Source organism: Artibeus jamaicensis, unplaced genomic scaffold (assembly GCF_021234435.1).
Source record: "Artibeus jamaicensis isolate MK-2021 breed Jamaican fruit bat unplaced genomic scaffold, CSHL_Jam_final contig_559, whole genome shotgun sequence".
Classification (NCBI taxonomy): Eukaryota; Metazoa; Chordata; class Mammalia; order Chiroptera; family Phyllostomidae; genus Artibeus; species Artibeus jamaicensis.
This window is the reverse complement of record NW_026521887.1, coordinates 627,919-646,557: the sequence shown is the minus strand read 5'-3', so window position 1 is coordinate 646,557 and position 18,639 is coordinate 627,919. Positions and strand designations below refer to the sequence as shown.

General features: G+C 39.4%; 1 protein-coding gene across 1 annotated transcript in view; it reads left to right on the top strand.

Moving 5' to 3' along the window:
* Positions 1-18,639, top strand: part of MYO16 (myosin XVI) — a 660,093-nt gene that overhangs the window by 588,978 nt on the left and 52,476 nt on the right. Inside the window, exon 33 of the mRNA XM_053670348.1 lies at positions 10,764-10,922. Within this exon, the coding sequence (XP_053526323.1) occupies positions 10,764-10,922 (159 nt within the window). The remainder of the gene's footprint in view (positions 1-10,763; positions 10,923-18,639) is intronic.

Sequence of the window (18,639 nt, the reverse complement as noted above, 5' to 3'; positions counted from 1 at the left end):
GGACAGAGGCACTGTGCTTTATGTACGGTGATGAGGGAATCATAAAAATGCCTTTTTAATCTGATGATCATTAGGAAACCCAGTGATATGGTCTAGCTGCTCATCTGAGAGCACTTTGATTGCTTTGGGGATTGAATACATGCTTGGAACCTTCTGTAAGAATTTTAGAAAAAATATTCCATTTTTTAGATAATCAAATCAATCTGTGACATGGCCCCAAGACATGCCATTTTGTTTTTTTCAGGGCTTAAAATCTCAGAGGTAAATCTCAGGCAAAATGATGATACTAGCAAGAATATTTTGTATTGCTGTTTGTTATTTGCCTCAAATTTTCAAAGAGGTTTGGAAAAATCATTAAATAAGAAGAGCAAGATTTATTTATTTACTCATTTATTCAAAAATGCAATAATGATCTATTTTGTGCCTGGAACTATACTAAGTTGTATGGACTTTAAAAATAAAATGTGGGGTCTGCTCATAAGCAGCTCACAGCAGGGAAACATGAGAAATCCAATGTATCTAGGCAGTGAGAAAGTTTTTATGTGAAGATATTATTTTGAATTCACAAAATGGTACTTCCTCTTAATGCTTATGAAATGCTGCATTTTTATTCAATTATTTCTACTTTCAGTTTTAAATGCTTATGGTGACCAACTAAATTGGTTTCTCACACCATAAATATACTGTTTGAAACATTAGTCTAGAAGGTGGGATTTATGGAGGAATAGAAGGAGAGGGACTAAGGCGACAGGAGAGAAAATACCAGAAGAGGGGGACCCCTCCCTCATGCTAGAAGCTAGCGTGTGCTCCATCCTGCACTATGACTAATTCAAAGGCATGATGACATAATCATGTTATGTTTTGGAATAACTACATCATGGTATGTGGAAAGGATTTTTCATACTCATTCACATGTAAACATGTTAACTTTAGAAGTGATTAATGAGAAATGATTCATTGTGGGGCATGTGAGAAGGGGAACCCTACTGCTGACTTAGCCATTTGGTGGTTTCTCTCTGTGGCAAACTGAGAATCCAGTGGAGACACAGGGATATCCCTGCCCACACTGTCCCTGTTGCTCAGCCTTTCCGAGTAACTGACATCTATTATGATATGTCACTGCAATAGCTCAGGGACAATTCAGTCCAATGTACGCGTATGATTTAGAGGCACGATGATTCAGTAACGCTAACCAGTCTAACTCTAGAAAAGGGGAAACTCATAGGGGCTATCAAAAAAACAGTGCAAGAGGCTTGAGAATTTTGACAAAAATTTAAATCTTCATAGATATATTTATTTTATTAGGTGAGGCCTCAGAGCTGCTGGCTTGTAGCCAGCCAGTGTGGGCAAGTGAGGTTGTTCCACAGATGTGCAGGGTTACCACCACAGTATTGTTAAAATAATGAAATATCTTTGTGCCAGTTAGAAATGCTCATTGTACTGAGCTTTGCAAATCTCCCATTACCCACTCCATCACCTTGGGTATATTGACCCCAGACCTGCCCAGTTACTTCTCAGTTAAATATTAACTTGGGAAGAGGCTTAAAGCATATGGCTCCTACCTGTTCCAATGGGACCTGGCCTGTGCCCTTTGGTTATTAAATATTTTAGGTGGGTGAATTTGGTAATTAGTTCTGACAAGAATTTTGAAATGACTTTACATACACCACTGCTTTTTGTTTTTTTAACTTTTGTTGGTTTTACTGGTTCTCTCTGACCTGCTGCAACTGTATCCATGAGATTCATGCTAGCAATTAGATTTACTATCTTGTATGAGACGTTAAGTGATTCAGCCAAAACATTCTTGTTGTGCTGAGGTTTATGTGGTGGAGATAGGAGAGGGCCAGAAGGCACTAGGATGGCGTATTACAACTGGAGCACAAGCTGATGTCCCTGAAATGGAGCAACTGTAGATGATATTTTTCTTAAGGAATGCAGTGGTTATTCTTAAAGAATTTATCTACTAAAAATCTAAGAATTTAACCACCTGCATATATTGCTAAAAATTCATAGCAATATATGCAGGCGGTTAAATACCAACAGAGAAAATAGAGTTAATACAATTCTCATTAAAATAAATACGTACATAAATACTCTTTTGCTATAAAGGGAGCATTGGTTGTTTACCTAAGAAAGAATGTGTGAACTGGTAACAAGTGTTCATGAGGATTCCCCTGTGTTGGTATTTTCAGATGACGGGTGTCACTAGCTTACCATCCATATGACACCATGCAGGTATCACAGTTACTAAATGCTCCTGATAAAAAAGCAGGCATATTATTTTCTCCACCTTTGCCTTCTGAAGAAAGTAAAGGGGAGCCATGTACCTAAAGCACATGCTGCTGAGACCAACAGTGCTGCTCTGCAGGAGTTGTGTTTTAGGACTCCCGGATTTATGTGACCACCTGGCATTTAGGAAATGCAAAAATAACAGGAATATAAATAACCACATGACCTATGAAATTATACATGAGGAATGGGTCTCCGGGCAAGGCCAGGTTGGTGTTTAGGTGTTACATATTCAGCTAATTATAGGAAAGGCAAGCTTCCCAAGAACAGGGAAAGGAAAATAATTGATGTGTTTTTTGTTTTGTTTTTTCCTCCATTATGGCAGGGACAGAATAGACAGGCACAAAAGGATCCAGTTAGTTAAATTTGAAAGAAAATTGGCACAACATAATTTTCTGTGCATTTTTGGGCCCTGAAAACCTTATTTATACTGACAGTCATTTTTTAGCTTTACTATCAATACATTCTTCCCCAGCTCAGCGCATATGTTGTTGAAGATATCACTCTATTTTCTGCTTTAGTTGGTGTTTTCTAGTGCAAACCCTCTCCTTAGACTTGGCAGGGGACTGGGTAGCAGGAGCTAAGAGGAGAGGACAAGGAAGCATTTCAATTCTACCCTACTTAACCCAGAGGATAAGTGGTTGTGGCACTTTCTGCCACAGAAGAATGCTTCAGACACAAGTTCAAGAGGAATTTTGATCTACTAGAGTGGAGATTTCATAAGGGGTTATTAAAAAGAAGAAAGGAATGCTGGGAGCCAGCTCTAGCCTTTTAAGGTCTGTAGTACATAGGACAATTGTTTTCTCCATCCTTTCCAACTGTTACACTGGTATATCTCTTTCTGTTTCTTAACTGATAAAGTTCTTATGGAAATATAAGTATATTGTGGAGCACTGCTGTGTCACAAGAGTGAACACATGGGCATGCTGTGTTCCCAGTTCTGCGTTGCTCTCAGACACTGAAGCCCTCTGTTGATACATTTCAACAACTATTAGCAAAGGGATGATAAAGTTGGATTCACTAGGTCAGTTAGACTTGTACTAGACAAAACATACACAAAATCATTGTGTACCTTTCATAAACATATACATCTCTTGAATAAGACACCCCTTTACTCACATCTTGTATCTTGTTATACAACTCCACATGTGAAATCTCTTCTTATTTGACTTTAGGATCAGCCCTGTGTCTATGTGAATTCTTACACTTGATATTTATCTTTCTCTGAGGAAATATGCCAGGTATTTGGGGTTTAATTCACTTTCCAGAAGCTTATTATAGCAGAGTGCTATGTTCCTTATTTGTATTTCTTACTCGTGTACATTAATAAAAGGTTTTAGAAAAATCAGAGACATAAAATGCATTGATTATTCATTGTATCACAAACAAAATTTGATTGAACACAAACGATGACAATTTGGGTGTCTAAGTGATCCTATCCAAATTTAATTACATACCATCTATGAGTGTCAGTAAGCACAGTCTAGCTGTAACTCCTAAATTTTAGAAATGAGAACTTGAGAAGCAGCAGGGCCATGCCAGCCACCTCTCTCCATGTCTGTGCTTTCCTTAATGGCGAATAGGAAAAAACAAGCACGCTCTTTGTGCAATAGCCTTTCTGAAGAGGAATTTTCCTATAGAGTTGCAGAATGAATTAGAGCCAGCATGAGTAATGAGTTTAAAATGTATTTTCACAATTTTTATGCCTCACATTGCACTCACAGTATTTTAAATCAGTCAAACAACTATAGTTTGTTTTTCTCCTGTGTTACCAAAACCTGGATCCTATCTTATATGTTTCCAAAATACATTCTAAAATTATCTCAAGTTAAGGTAACTAAGAGAGCAATGTTTTTAAGCTTTCTTCTTAAAGAAACACTATATTGCTCATTCCTTCCTTGTTGTCCTTGACCTTTCTGTGGCATTTGGTACCGTCTACCTCCCTTGGCTTTGCAAAGCCCTTTGCTTCTGCCACCCCCCTCCACCCCGCCCCAAGCCTGCACCTGCCTGTTTGTATCCACTATCACATGTGCGTCACCCTCTGCCTCCTTGCTCGTAGGAATATCACTCTTCCTGGAAGAGATCCTCCCTACTGAGATTCCCAAGTCTCCCCTAGGCACTTTCTCTTCTTCCCTAATAAATGCCCTTATACAAATAACTGCCACATATTTTAACTCTTGGATATGTGGCTGTCACTTCAAAGTCAGCATAACACAGCCCCAAACTCATCCCCATCTTTGGGCACCTGGCTGATTTTGACTTACTTCCTGTCCCTCAACTCAAAAATATCATTAACTTGGCCCACTCTCTGACTTGTTTGTTCTCCTGACACTACCCCTCTCTAAGTTCTCTCTGCTTTTCTGTTTCTAAACTCTCCTTGAAGCTAACCCAGCTATCTATCTATCTATCTATCTATCTATCTAGCTCTCTATCTATCATCTATCTATCTATCTATATATATATATATATATATATATATATATATATATATATATATCTTTATAGAGATAGAGAGCTAGATTAATAATATTTGCAAAATGGTCTTTGCCATGGCTAGGTGGTTCAGTTGGTTGGAGCACAGTCCCCAACACCAAAAGGTTGCAAGTTGGATCCCCAGTCAGGGCACCTCATACCTAGGTTTCAGGCTTGATACCAGGTTGTGGCAGGTACAGTGTATGGGAGGCAACCAATGGATGTTTCTCTTTCATATGGATATTCTCTCTCTGTCTCCCTCCCTCCCTCTCTTCTTCCCCTCTCTCCTTCCCTCCCCACCTCTCTCCTTTCCTCTCTCTCTAAAATCAACAAAAACATGTCCTTGGGTGAGGATTAAAAAATAGTCTTTTTCATCTTACCCCTTACTCAAAATACTTGCTGGAGCCCACTTGTATGATACTACATAAGCTCCCACTTCCCAGGGCAGAGTTGGGACAGAGCCAGCCTCCTCTCTCTCCTGAGCACACTCAGTTCTATCTTGCTTTACATTTTTTTTGCTTCCTTTTCCCTCCTCCTCTCCACATTCTCTCCATGCTTCAAAATCTAGTGTTTTTACCTCCTGCCCACACCCCAAAGGCTCACCTGGCTGTTACATCCCCTCTGCACCATGGATTCCTGGAACATTTTGCACAGTTTCCATTCTAGTCCCTGGTCTTCTGCTGCCTTAGCATTTGCATAGCAGGTACCATGAAGGCAATCACCTTTTTTCCCCCCCAAGAAGCCTGGGAAAAGGCACCCACTAGAATACACCCTAGATGTCCTTCCACACATGTTGACCTATTATGCATCAAAGGTTTTAACACACGTACGCACACACAGCAACAGACATTAACTCAGTTCAGTAGAACAAGAATCCTGTAATGATCACTCCAGATTATTCATTCCGAAACCTCCAAGACAGAGGTCAGTTTTCACTGTGTCTTTTCTTCTTGAGCTCATGGTGGTATATTACAGAAGGAGTATACAGGAAATGATTGAAATTTAATATGTCGTGCAGTGAGAACTATGTGGAAAAACTAAAGTGGGGAGCAGGAACAAAAGTTGACCTGGGGCAGGGAGAGAGGTGCTATTTTCTAGAAGGTGATCTGGAAGGCTGTTCTGCTTAGGGGAGGTTTGGGCAGAAACCTCAGGCTCTCTTGGGGAGAGAAAGAAGCTGAGTGAGCGATGCAGGCATGGCATGGTACAAGGGGGGTATTTGGGAATAAGGAATCAGATTATGGAGAGTCTCTCAGCTTCAGAAGACCTTTGGATCCTAATCCAAAGAAATCAGTGGAGAGACTTGAGTGGGGAAATGGCATGGTCTGACTGAGGTTTTATAACAGGCTTTCTCATCCTCTGCACTATTGACATTCTGGGCAGAATATTTCTTCTTTGTAGGGGGCTGTTCTGTACATTGTAGGGTGTTTTGTAGCATCCCCCTTGTTTACCCACTAGGGGCCAGTAGCATCTCCTTCCCCTAGTGTGACAACCAAAAGCATCTCCAGACATTGCCAAATGTTGCTCAGGGCTGGGAGAGTACGGGGAGGGTGGGGTGGCAACATCACCTTCTATAGAAAACCACAGTTTCACCCACCCAGCATAATATTTTAGTTATGTAAAAACTAAAACAGGACAACTCACTTTTGAATAGTTATATAAAAACTATATAACTATCTTGTTAGTTATATAAAAACTAACACAGGACATGGGAGAACACATTTTTTTGTATTTACATTTAGAGATTTGCTAGAACCCTCTCATCAGATTAAGATTCAACTTAAATGTGCCTTGTTTGCATAGTTAGAATTAATAAGCATATCTTAATGTAAGGGAAAGACTTCTTCTTCTTTTTTTGAGTCAGATGTGAGTGTGATTCATTTCTCCCATACCTGTAAAAACAGCACCAGGCAAGGTCACAGAGAAATCCTACTTACAGGTTAAAAGAAACCACTATGGGTATTTGAACCAGCCAGTGCTACAATGCACTTGACTGAAGGATGTCACTAAACTGCACAAACCACAGATTTCACAAGATACAGAGATAGAAGGATGACTCAGGCATACCTTAAATCATTATGCAGGATTTTACAGTTCTCGCTTCTCTACTTGTTATTCCTTGAGGATCTCAAATATTTCTTCTTGGAGTGACTGACTTTTCTTCACCCTCAAAACTCTGATGGCCACTGCTTGGAGGCATGAGCAAACTTGAAAACTTTGCTTGTTTCACATTATTCCTTTGAAAATTCACCATAAACATGCATTTTGCATATGCACTTTTGTAACCAAGACTTCTTCAGACTTAGTGCCAATGTCTTCTTAATTTGTCATTGTAATTTCTTCAATGCTGAAGTACAGGGTAATGGGTATAATTTTGACAAGAAACATTGCAACCATCATGCACTACACTGACACTTTATGAAAAAAATCAAATTATTGAGAATTTCTGTATTTGACCCTCATTGTGGCTGAATCAAAATATTAACAAGCTTGGGCACAGGTGCTTTTCTTTGCTTAGATGTAACTTGGAGTACAGGTATTTATGAGCAAAGGCTGACACAGAATTTACTACGCTAATAATGCCCCAGTCAGTATTAATGAATAAAGATAATCCCAAAGTGAGGATACATACATTGATTTTACAACTCTATTTCAGTGGATAAAGTACAATTTTTAAACCTACAGCTCCTGGTTCATTACCACTGAGGCATGGGTGGTAAAGCCACAGAAAAAAAGTGGCCTTATCCTTTTATAGCAGCAAATGAAATAAGGAGGGAAGACTTTTCATAAGGGACCAAGCACAGGAATGAGTGTGGGTGAATGGGAGAGTCCTGCATGCGTTACTCTGAATCCATTTGCAACAACTAACTAATTGTGAAATGTCTACCTGTAGATGTGACATTAACCTCCCCAAGCCTCAGCGACCTCATCTTGAAAATAGGCATGATAGTGACAACTCTTCAGAATTGTTAGTTAGGAAAATAAGAGCTAAGTCAAGTATCACATCTAGCAGGGATGGTAATCATTGTACAAGCAATGTGAATAATAATCACTAGGTTGGCCATTAATTCCTGTCTCACATTAAGAAAGACTTACTCCCTTATTCTAATCCAGAGCCATCCTCAAGAAGACATGTGCTTTTAATATAAAAATAGAAAGAAAATCTCAGTAGATAATGTAAGAGCCACAGCCTATTGTAACAAACTTTAAAACATTTTTGGCTACAATTTCACCTACTAATCAGAAATATAAAAATTTTTTAACTTCAGTAACAAAAATAGAGATTTTGACTATGATTTAAATATATCAATTGTTAATGAGGCAGAACTCAGTTGTAAGGAAAGCTAGCATCAAATATTTATACCAAGACACAATGTCTCAGAGAATTGAATTTTGTACCACCAGATACAAGAGGACTGTCCTCATTACCCAGGGAGGTTCTTCCTGCTTCACACCCTTTTGTCATGACCTCCTATTGCACTGAGAACAAAAGCTAAACTTCTGCCCGAGATGGCCTTCCCTGCCCTGGGTGGTGTGCCTGTCCTATTTCTCACACTCTTTGCTTCCAGGTGCCCAGATCCTACTACCTGGTTCTGTGAAAAAGGTGAGATCTTTCCTTGGGCTTGGGGTCTTCACACATGTGGGCGTTTGTTCACACAGATGCTTCTTTTCCTACTTTTACTATGAGCCTAAATGCGACCTCCTAGATGTGTTTTCCTGAGCCATGCTGCCTGAAAAATGTCGGCTGCCCGCCCACCGCACTTTCCATTCAGTTTTATACCCAGCCAGGAGTCCACCACTTTTAATTCTCTACTTGTTTATTTGCTTCTTTGTCTGTTGTCAAACTTGGCAGTAAACTTCAAGCTGCCTGTCTGTGATATTCAGTATTATATCTCCAGCATCTGGAGGGTGTCAGGCACTAATGAGGCACTCAGTAATCAACAACTGAATTGCAGAATTAAAAAAAGACAGTTTATAGACAAAGAAAAATTAGTGCATTTCTGTATCTTGTGCCTTGAGACAGCTTTTAAACAAAACCTGATTTACTAACTTTCCAAAGACAAAAAAAAGTGCTGGTGGGAGGATAGAGTGGACCAAACTGAATAGATATTCTTTTAGTTATAGCCTGTTCAGTAATTGCTCATAGTCAAGAGCTAAGATCACACAGCCTCATAGACATCACTGTTCTTATACACATTGACTTGATCAAAGACTTCTGCTTATTTTTTAAGTGTAACGAGTCAGGAGCTACAATGGCTTACTTGGATCATTGAAATATTAACTCTTCTGCTTGATTTTCAAAACACTGTTCATTTTGCCTTCATTCTAACTGTCTAGCATTCTCTACTTTAAACCTTAGCATACCTTTCTGTTTGGCCAGACCAGACCCCTCTTTGCGCTGCACATTACTTACTTGTAAATGAGTGGTCACTGCACTGTGAGTGATCTGAACATGATGCTCTCTGGTGGGTAGAAAGAAGCAGGGTATTTACTGGAGAGCACTTTCTAGACAGAGGGAATGCATAGACCAAAGACTAAAATATGGAGCAACTGGGAAAATGTCCATGGCCTGTAGTGCTACTTAAATGTCTTAAGGGAAAGAGGAGAGAATGTCCAGGAGGAGGATTATAAAGAATCATGTCCAGCCCAGCCTTGGCAGCCAAGCCCTGGGGAGCTGCCTGGCCTGCCCTCTTTCCTTCCTTTCTCCTCTCCTCCCATCCTCTGCTTATCTTTCCTCTTCCTTTCTTAGAATTTAAACAGCAATTCATTGAAATGACATAGTCTAATGTGTCTTATAGTGAAAAGTAAAAACTGAATGATGACCAGAATACATAGGTTCAAATTCTATTCTACCTCTTTCCAGTTGCATAACCCTGGGTGAGCTTAATTCCCCTTAAAGGAATATGGAGATAAACTCTCTCTCTATTGAAGTCCAGGTTATGGGGATCATGGAAGATAAACTGTTCTTCCCCTTATAAAGTGCAAGAAGCAAATTATGCTTATTATCCCTTTTGAATAATTTGTTAGCCTGAAACTTCAAACAGGCCCAACTAAAGACAGCCAGAATTTCCTATGTACCAACAGACAAGAGCAGAAATAGCATGCGTATCTTTGATATTGAATGAAAATCTCCCAGTAAGTTGGTTCTTTTCTGAGGTCCCTGGAGAAACAAGAGCCAATCCCATGTATGCCTGGCCACTCTGAGAAAGGGAGCCTGACTTGGTGAGCGAGAGAGCCAGTGAGACACCACGATGACAATTGTGCTGGATTTGCACACTCTCACTCATCGATCCTGCCTAAGGATAATACTGTTATTATGTAAAAATCTACCTCAGCTAGACATTTTTCCAAACCTTAGCATATGTTGTATTTTACTTTATTATTAACACATAATTTTGAAAAATCCTTATTTGGCTCTTTAGCCTACTTTATACAATGATTTCTGTGTTTGCACATCTCAGAGCATTCCATTTGCGACATGCAGGAAACATTTAGGTAATTTTGTTAGGGTATAGAATGCAGAGGTAAGGGTCTGAAGTTTAGTATTCCTTAATAGTTAATAACACATTTTATAATAATGTCAAAAATATATTTCTAATTTTATTCCCAAACTGTAAGATTATTTCAGCTCCACTTAGTTTAATAATTCAGAAAACTTCTCAAACATAACTATTGCCATACTATTAGAATGTAGACAATGCTATAATGACAAGTTATTTGACCTATGACATCAAAAGTTCTGTATAGGGATGTTTAAGAATAAGAAATTATCGATTTATTTTCACTACTTAGTTTAACGATGCTTTTTGAATATTTTATAGGCCACATGTTTAACGGTTGAATATTGTGTAGGCTATAATTTGATTAAGTATTGTTACTAAGTTATTTTTAAATGTAATTAATGTTTGATTTTATAAGTTGTATTGTCCCCTTTCAACATTTTATTTAACTTATTCAGTATATTGCAGCAAAAAAGAATACTTTTTTTCTAAAATTTGTTTTAGGTTTTGAAACTAACATGAACCTAACCAGCCGAGATGACTCCAGTACATTAGAGATCGCATCAGAGACTCAAGACAGAAATGCAAACAGTCGTGGAGTTCAGTCATCTAATCCACTCTCCAGTGCTGTCAATACTGAAAATGGAAATTCTGTCTCAAATGGTAAGCATTTTTCAAGCTCAGAAGTAGACACATAAGTTTTAACTTATATCAACTTCTTAAGGAGAATGGATTTAAAATATAAAAATGAAGTAGGCTGAAAAACTGGAAAGTCAAATATGAACTATGAAGCTTCACTGTAGGGTAGGTTAAATTAAAGAATTAAAATGGTATTCAGTATTAGATGACTTTTCAGAGATATTTATGGACTATTTGGTCTATGAGAACTGGTATAAAATGAGACTTAAACTGAGCAAGAGGAGAGGGATACTAATCTTTTTCTTCTCATACTTAAATAACATGAAGTAAAATAATATTGAGGGCATAATAAATGCCAAACTAGCTTTAAATATAACATTTAATTCAATTGTATCAATATATCATTTAGAAATTGGCTTGACAATGTGTATCCAAAGTTGTCTAATAGTAAACAAGTAACTTATTTTTCTCACACATAAAAGAAGCTCAGGTCTTCTAGCAATGGCTGATGCAAAGATGTAGACCAACCATTTTTCTGAGAACATCCCAAGAGAGCTGAACAAAACTATTTGTATTGGTTTTATCTGATTCAAAGTGCTAGACAATACTAAGACAGTGAAAAGTGACACTGGGAAGGGACCAAAAAAATAGATATGTAATGCAATGGAAGCCAAGCAAAGAACCCCAAGTATTCTAGGCCTTTTCTCCAAGGGATGTTTAGGCACTCACTAAGAGTAGAGACAACTAGGCTATACTTCTGACTGTCTCCTAGGACTGTGGGGACAGACTGAGTCCAGAGTGTGCCAATGTCATGGGGTGGTGCCTTGAAGTGTTCATCCTACAGGCCATGTATGAATCAGAATCAGGAACCACAGCTCAGCTGTGAATCATCTCAATACAACTTTAGGGACTGATACGACACACAAGTACCTGGGAGAAAAACAAACAAATGGATATGTATGTGTGTGCATATATATGTATATGTTAATATATACATATGTAAATATATCCCAATTATAGCATCCTACACTTCCATTCAATACAAGTCACAAAGAAGCAGGCACAAAATAAGCTGAAAAATTATAAGCAGAAATAGTAGTCAATTGCAGTATATCCATGTGTGCTCAAAAGATCAGAGTTCAAAAGCACATACTGTACTTTACAATAAGTATGTTTACTGTGCCCAAGGAGATAAAAGATTGAGAATCTCAGCAGAAATAGGAAACTGTAAAAACCTGTCAAGTGGAAATTCTGAAATTAAAAAATACTGTCATAAAATTAAGTACAATGGAGGATAAGTTTAAAGTTAATTAGACACAGTAATTTAAAAGTAAAAACCTGGGGAAGTAAAAGATAAATCAGAAAATATCCAGAATGAGACACAAAGAAGCAAAAGAGAATGGATATTCCAGAAAATGTCTTAGAGGCATAAAGGATACAGTCAGGGAGAAGGATTATTGGAATCCTAGGGAACAAAGAGAAATTACAAGGGCAAGAGAAAAAAATTTGGAGAGAAATGTTAGAAATTTCGGACACTGATGAAGCATCAAGAAACTGATTTGAACTGGCAGTTTCCTATAAAGTTCAACACACACTCTTCATGTGACCCGCCAATCCCATTCCTGGATATTTACTCAAGAGAAATGAAAACAAGTCCACACAAACATCTGTATGCAAATGCTTATGACACTTTTATTCATAATCACCTGACACTGGAAATAAAGTGTTCTTCACCTGGTAACTGGACTCTGTTGGCTGGCTATTGCTGTGTAAAAATACTCCTGCACCCCAAACTTAGAGGCTAGGTGCAACAAACAGCTAATATTTTGCAGTTTCTTTGGGTCAGGAATCTGGATGTGGCTGAGCTGAGTGCCTTTGGTACAAGGTCTCTTATGAGGCAGCCATCACCTCTCAGCCAAAACTATAGTCATCTTGATGCTTGATTGATAAATGGTCTGTTTACAACACTATTTACATGGCTCTTGACAGGCCTCAGAAGATCCACTTCCCAGCTCACTCACACGAGCTTCTCCATAAAGGTAGCCTTACAACAGGGCAGCTGGCTTCCCCTGAAGCAAGCAATCCACAAGACAGCCAGAATAAACACCTGTGATGGAAGCCGCAGTCTTTATACAGCCTGTTTTGGGAGGAGACATCTAGCACTTCTGCCACATTCTGTTTGTTAAAAGCAAGTTATATATTCAGTCCACTGAAGGAAGGCAATTACATGGAGTGTCAGTGACTACAGCTGGGCTCATTAAAGACCGTTATTCAGGCCAACCAGCAGCAAATGGGAAAACTCTGCAATAAAAAACCATGAACATGGCAAAATGGATGAATCTCAAATGCATTGCACTAAAGAAAAAAACCTAGAATCAAAAGACAGTAAGTGTGATTCCATTTATATAACATTTTGGAAAACTCAAAACTCTAGAACAGATAACATGAGTGTTTGCCAGAGGCTAGGTATAGTGCAGAGGGCAGAGGATGGATTGCTGTCTTAGTCACTTTCAGGCTGCTGTAACAAAATGCCCTGGGCAGGGTGACTGATAAACATCAGAAATGCATTGCTCCATTTCTGGAGGCTAGAAGTCCAAGAACAGCATGGCCAGGCCCCTGGGAGGGCCCTCTTCTAGGTTACAGACTGCTGACTGCCCATGTCTATGTCCTCACACAGCAGAAGGGGCCTGGGAGCTCTATGGAGACCCTTTGATAAGGACGCTAATCCCATTCATGAGAGCTCTGAACTCATGACCTGGTGTCCTCCCAAAGTCCCCACCTCTATGTACCGTCACCTTGGGGATTAGGATTTCAACATGGGGGTGGGGGGATGCAAACGTTCAGACCACAGTAATCTGCAAAGGGCATATGCAGTGCTATTGACAAATAGGAATGCATGTGTTCCTATAAATTCACAGTTGTGTGCACGGAATAAGGGTGAATATGTCTGTAAATGTGACTTTGATGAAAATATGCAAAACCTGAGTAGAATAAATAAAAAGGAAACTTCTCCTAGGCATATCACTGGTAAAAGAAAGATTAAGCATGAGTCTTAAAGGCAGCCAGAAATGAAAAAGACAAATTACTTTTAAAGGAGCAGCAATTAAAGTACAAAGATGATGAAAGAACATATTTAACATGCTCAAATAAAATAACTGTCAGTCTAGAATTTTATAAACTATAAAAACTCCTGTAAGAATGAAGGGGAGTAAGGATATTTGTAGAAAAAAAAAAGAAAGAATTAAACATGGGTAGATCCAAAATGCTCAGAGATTTGAGGAGGAATAAAGAACAATTTAGTGAGGTCAGGAGAGGGTAAAAGGACAATATTTAATATTATACACTGATAAATCAAGCTAGTAGGTTATAATTTCAAGGAATACTATAACCACTTAAAGAATACTAGTGGGGTATGTAATTCCCAAACTAATTTAAAGAGTAAAATAGAATAATAAAGTCAATCAACCTAAAAGATGGGGGGAAAGGGGAGTAAAAAGGGAATATCTGAAAAATAAGACAAATAGGAAGGTCTTAATAGATAAAAAAAAGCATTTTCGAAAACAGTGAAACTTAATTGAATCCCATTAAACTTTAAAAGACTCTCATCTTATGTAAGTTTACATAAAAATAAATTGATTAATATATTTTAAAGCCTATGATTCCTAAAGAACATGTAAAACATGAGGATACTGAAAGTTTTAATGTAAAGAAAACAGGAAACGAAAATATTTCCCATGCCAATATTTTAAAACAACAGCATTATGCTGAGTGAAATAGGCCAGGCATTGAAGGACAAATACCATATGATCTCACCTTTGACAGGAAGCTAAAGAATAAAACAAACAAGCAAACAGAATAAAAACAAAGACGCTGAAATAGAGAACAAGTGGGCAGCGACCAGAGGGGGGAGAGGGAAGGGAACTTAAGGGGAAAAAGGGGGAGGGATTTTGAGGAACAAGTATGAAAGACACAGAGATGAGGACTGGGGGGGGGGGGGAATGGGAGGGAGGGGGGAGACCGGGCGGGGGGGGGGAAGAGGAAAAAAAATGTACTTGAAAAGTAACTAAATAAAATTTAAAAAAAAAAAAAAACAGTTCTCATCTATTTGGAAAATAAAATTTACATTTCTGTTACACATACAAGCACAAAGTTTTAACTAGTAAAATTTTGTTGACAGTAAAATTTATCAGAACTTGTGGGATCCTGCTAACCTCTTAATCAATGGCAATTTATAGCTTTAGACATATTGTTGCAAAAGAACAGAGGATGAAAATCAGTGTTAAAAATGTCAACAAGTTAGAATAAAACAATGAACCAAAAATGAACAAAATGGAAGAAAAGTGTAATAAAGATAAAGATATGTTATTCAAATATAAAATAAGCAACAAAGCCAAAAGTTGTTTTTTTTTGAAAAATTTTCTTTGAAACGTTGATAAATTGACAATTCTCTTACAAGGGTAATAAAGAAGTAAAGAAAGTGGACACAAATGACCCATACTAGGGATAAAAAGAGGGACCTACCACAGATCTTGCAGAAGCAAAAATTAAGAAGAGTACATTATGAACAGATTTCTGCCAAAATCAATTTGTAAATTTAGATGAACAGATATATTTCCTTAAAAATGCAAGTAACCAAAATGAAGAGAAGAAATAGAAAAGCTAAGTAATAATATACATATTAAATTAATTTAATTTGTAACTGAAAACTTTTCTATAAGAAAAACTGTAGGCCCAAATAGCTTTTCTGGTAAGTTCTCTCAAATTTTTAAGGTTGAAATGAGTCCCGTGGTACACAAACTCTTCCAGAGACTAGGAGGATGGGGGAAAGGAACAAATCCCCCAGCTTTCACAAACAGCCACTTAATTCATGACAAACTTGGCATTGTAGGACACTGGGGGAAGCATAATCAACTACTATCTGCAAGAAGACAAAAATGAAATTTGACCCCTACTCCTTGCTATTAGCACAAAACAATTCCTGGTAGACTATAGATCTAAATGTCAAGTATAAAATAACATATATAGAAGAAAATGTGGGAAAATATCATTTTTATCTCAGAAAATAAAGGATTCCTTAAAAAGAACCCAAAAGAATGGTAACCTTAAAGAAAAATTATATATCTAAATATATTATATATAGGTTCATTGTTACATCCCGTACTCTCGGGGTGCCTCCGGAGACACACGAGTGCCAAAATGGCTGCAAATGAGAGTCGCCCCAAACGCTTACAGGCTAGGATTCTTATAGAGGCGAGCAAGCAAGTAACTTCCAGAAGCAGAAGGTGGCAGTTAGCTATTGGCTCAGGGGCTATACTAAGGTGCGTGATCTGACCAAGGACTGGTTACTAGAGCTCGTGGACAGCTCGTGATAGTATGGCTGATTGGCTCTTAAACCTCATGCTGTGGTTGTGGTCTTTTTACCACCCCCCCCCACCTCCCGCTTGGCGTTCCAGGAGCTGACTTAATACAATCAGCTCTGTACCTCCTTTAAGTGCACCCTGTCCTTATGGTCGAGCGAGCAACTAAAATTGAGAACAATCACTTTGAGAACAATCACTTCCTAGTTTCCCTGGCTTCTTCATTTCCCCCCTTCTGTTTGGAGCAGATCAAACCCTTGATTCTGTTTCATTAGAAGGGAGAATAGTATAGGGTTGTGATAAGACCATTAATTTCACTACCTCTACTCTTTCTTTGATAAAGGCTAAAAGTTTACTTATAACAACAGGTCCTATAGTCAATGCTAATAGAAGAATCAAAACAGGGCCAGCTATAGTGGATATTAGGGTAGTTAGCCAAGGGGAGGTTTGGAATATAGAAGCATACCAGCTGGAGTTCTCTTCTTCTAATTTCCTATTTTTTAATTGGTTGGCGAGAACTTTGATGTTCTCTCGAATTACTCCAGAGTGGTTGGCATAAAAACAACACTCCTCTCCTAGGGCTGCACACAGTCCGCCCTGCTGCAGAAGCAAGAGGTCAAGTCCTCTTCTATTCTGTAGTGCTACCTCTGCCAGGGAGTCTATCTGGCGTTCAAGATAGATTACTTGATCTTGCAACAGGGCAATGTCCTTTGAAAAGGATTGTGACAATTGCTTCAGACTCTGTTCCCCATGGACTATGGCCCCGGCCCCTACTGCTGCAGACCCCAAGACCCCGATAGTGGCTAGTATAGGTATTAATAACGGTGCTCTCTTTGTTTGCCCCCGGGGCTGTACTAGTGAGGTAGGGTCGCCTCCATATAGGTACACTTGGGGAACAATATATGCACTGATACACAGTTCTGGGCGGCGGGTTGGCACCAAACACTTGAATATTCCTTGAGTGCAAATAAACCATAACCCCTCAGCAGCTCGGGTCACTTGTGGTGTATTGATGGTTTCAGGGACCCTCCTTTGGTTCAGGCAATAATCGCTATAATTTGAAGAGGATAAATCATAGTTACCAAGGAGGTAGCAGGTTCCACTCCCGTGGAATTCCGCAAGAGTTAATGCACTGTCGGTCAGACAGTCTCCTATCTCCTGGTGGTTCGTTAGGCCTTCAGGAGCGTTTATGCTGCCTGCAGAGGTGTTGGCCCCTATCCCTATATAGAATGGTGGCCTCGGGCTTAGGCATAACCAACATGATTCAGTGAGGCCCGGCTGGGTACTGTTGAAAAAAGGGAAAATCTTATCTAATAAGTTTAGGGCACCAGTCATCTGACGATGGGGCTGTCCTTCTAGGTGTGGGCCTTTTTCATTTATGACATCTGGACGAGCCACCTCTGGTGTATCCTGTGGAGGCGGTTCCTTTGGCCTGCTGGGAGCGTCGTGCAGACTTATGAGAGGGCGCACCGCCTTGGGTGGCAGCCCATTTCCTAAGCCCTTCATGGCTGGCCCTTCTACTTGGGGAACCCGCCTGATGGTAAACAGGACCCCTGGGTCATAACCCATTGCATAGAGGCGTAGACCCCAGGTGCGTCCTGTATCCCATGTAGGGTCCTTTGGGTCTAAGATAGTTATAGTTATAGGGTTACACTTATCTTGGGCACAACGGGGATTTTCTCTGTCAGCTGGTGGTTGGGACTTATTTCTTGCAATACTTATATAGGCGTCCCTCATTGATGGTTCCCATGATGGGGGTGATACAATTGTCTCGCATCCCCAACTTGTACAGTAATAATCCTTTACCCCTCCACAGAGGTCTTGAAAATATTTCATGTCATTCCCGACCCAATGCGGACACACATAAAGGTCGGTATGGAAAAGGTCTCGGTTCAGATTTTCATTTCTGTTACAGTCAGATCCTTCTATTCCTGGAGTTCCTCTTAAGGTCAATGCCCTATTTGGGTTAATAGAGGTGAGTCCATTCCCTTCACATAGCCTATGTCCGAACCATTGAGAGAGGTCAGCTTGCAGGGTTACTCTGTTGTCCTTCCCTATGCCGCTGCTGGCAATTACTTCACTATCAGAGAACCTAATTATAACCCACTGGTGGGCCAGTCCTCCCGTGGGGGTGGCCCAAGAGGCAAGCCATATTCCTATGAGTGGGAGAAAGTAAGCTTTAGGGGTCTGTCTGGATCCTTTCGAACCCCCATTCTCGAGAGTCTTCTCCTGGTGCTTGGGCTACCTTGGTGTGGGAGAGGTGTATCCAATATGGCTTCTCAGCTACTCGAACTGCAGTGGGGGTACTTAGCAGTACCTGGAAGGGCCCAGTCCATTGAGGCTCTAAGTTCCCCTTTCTGTGGTTGAGGATCCACACCCACTGT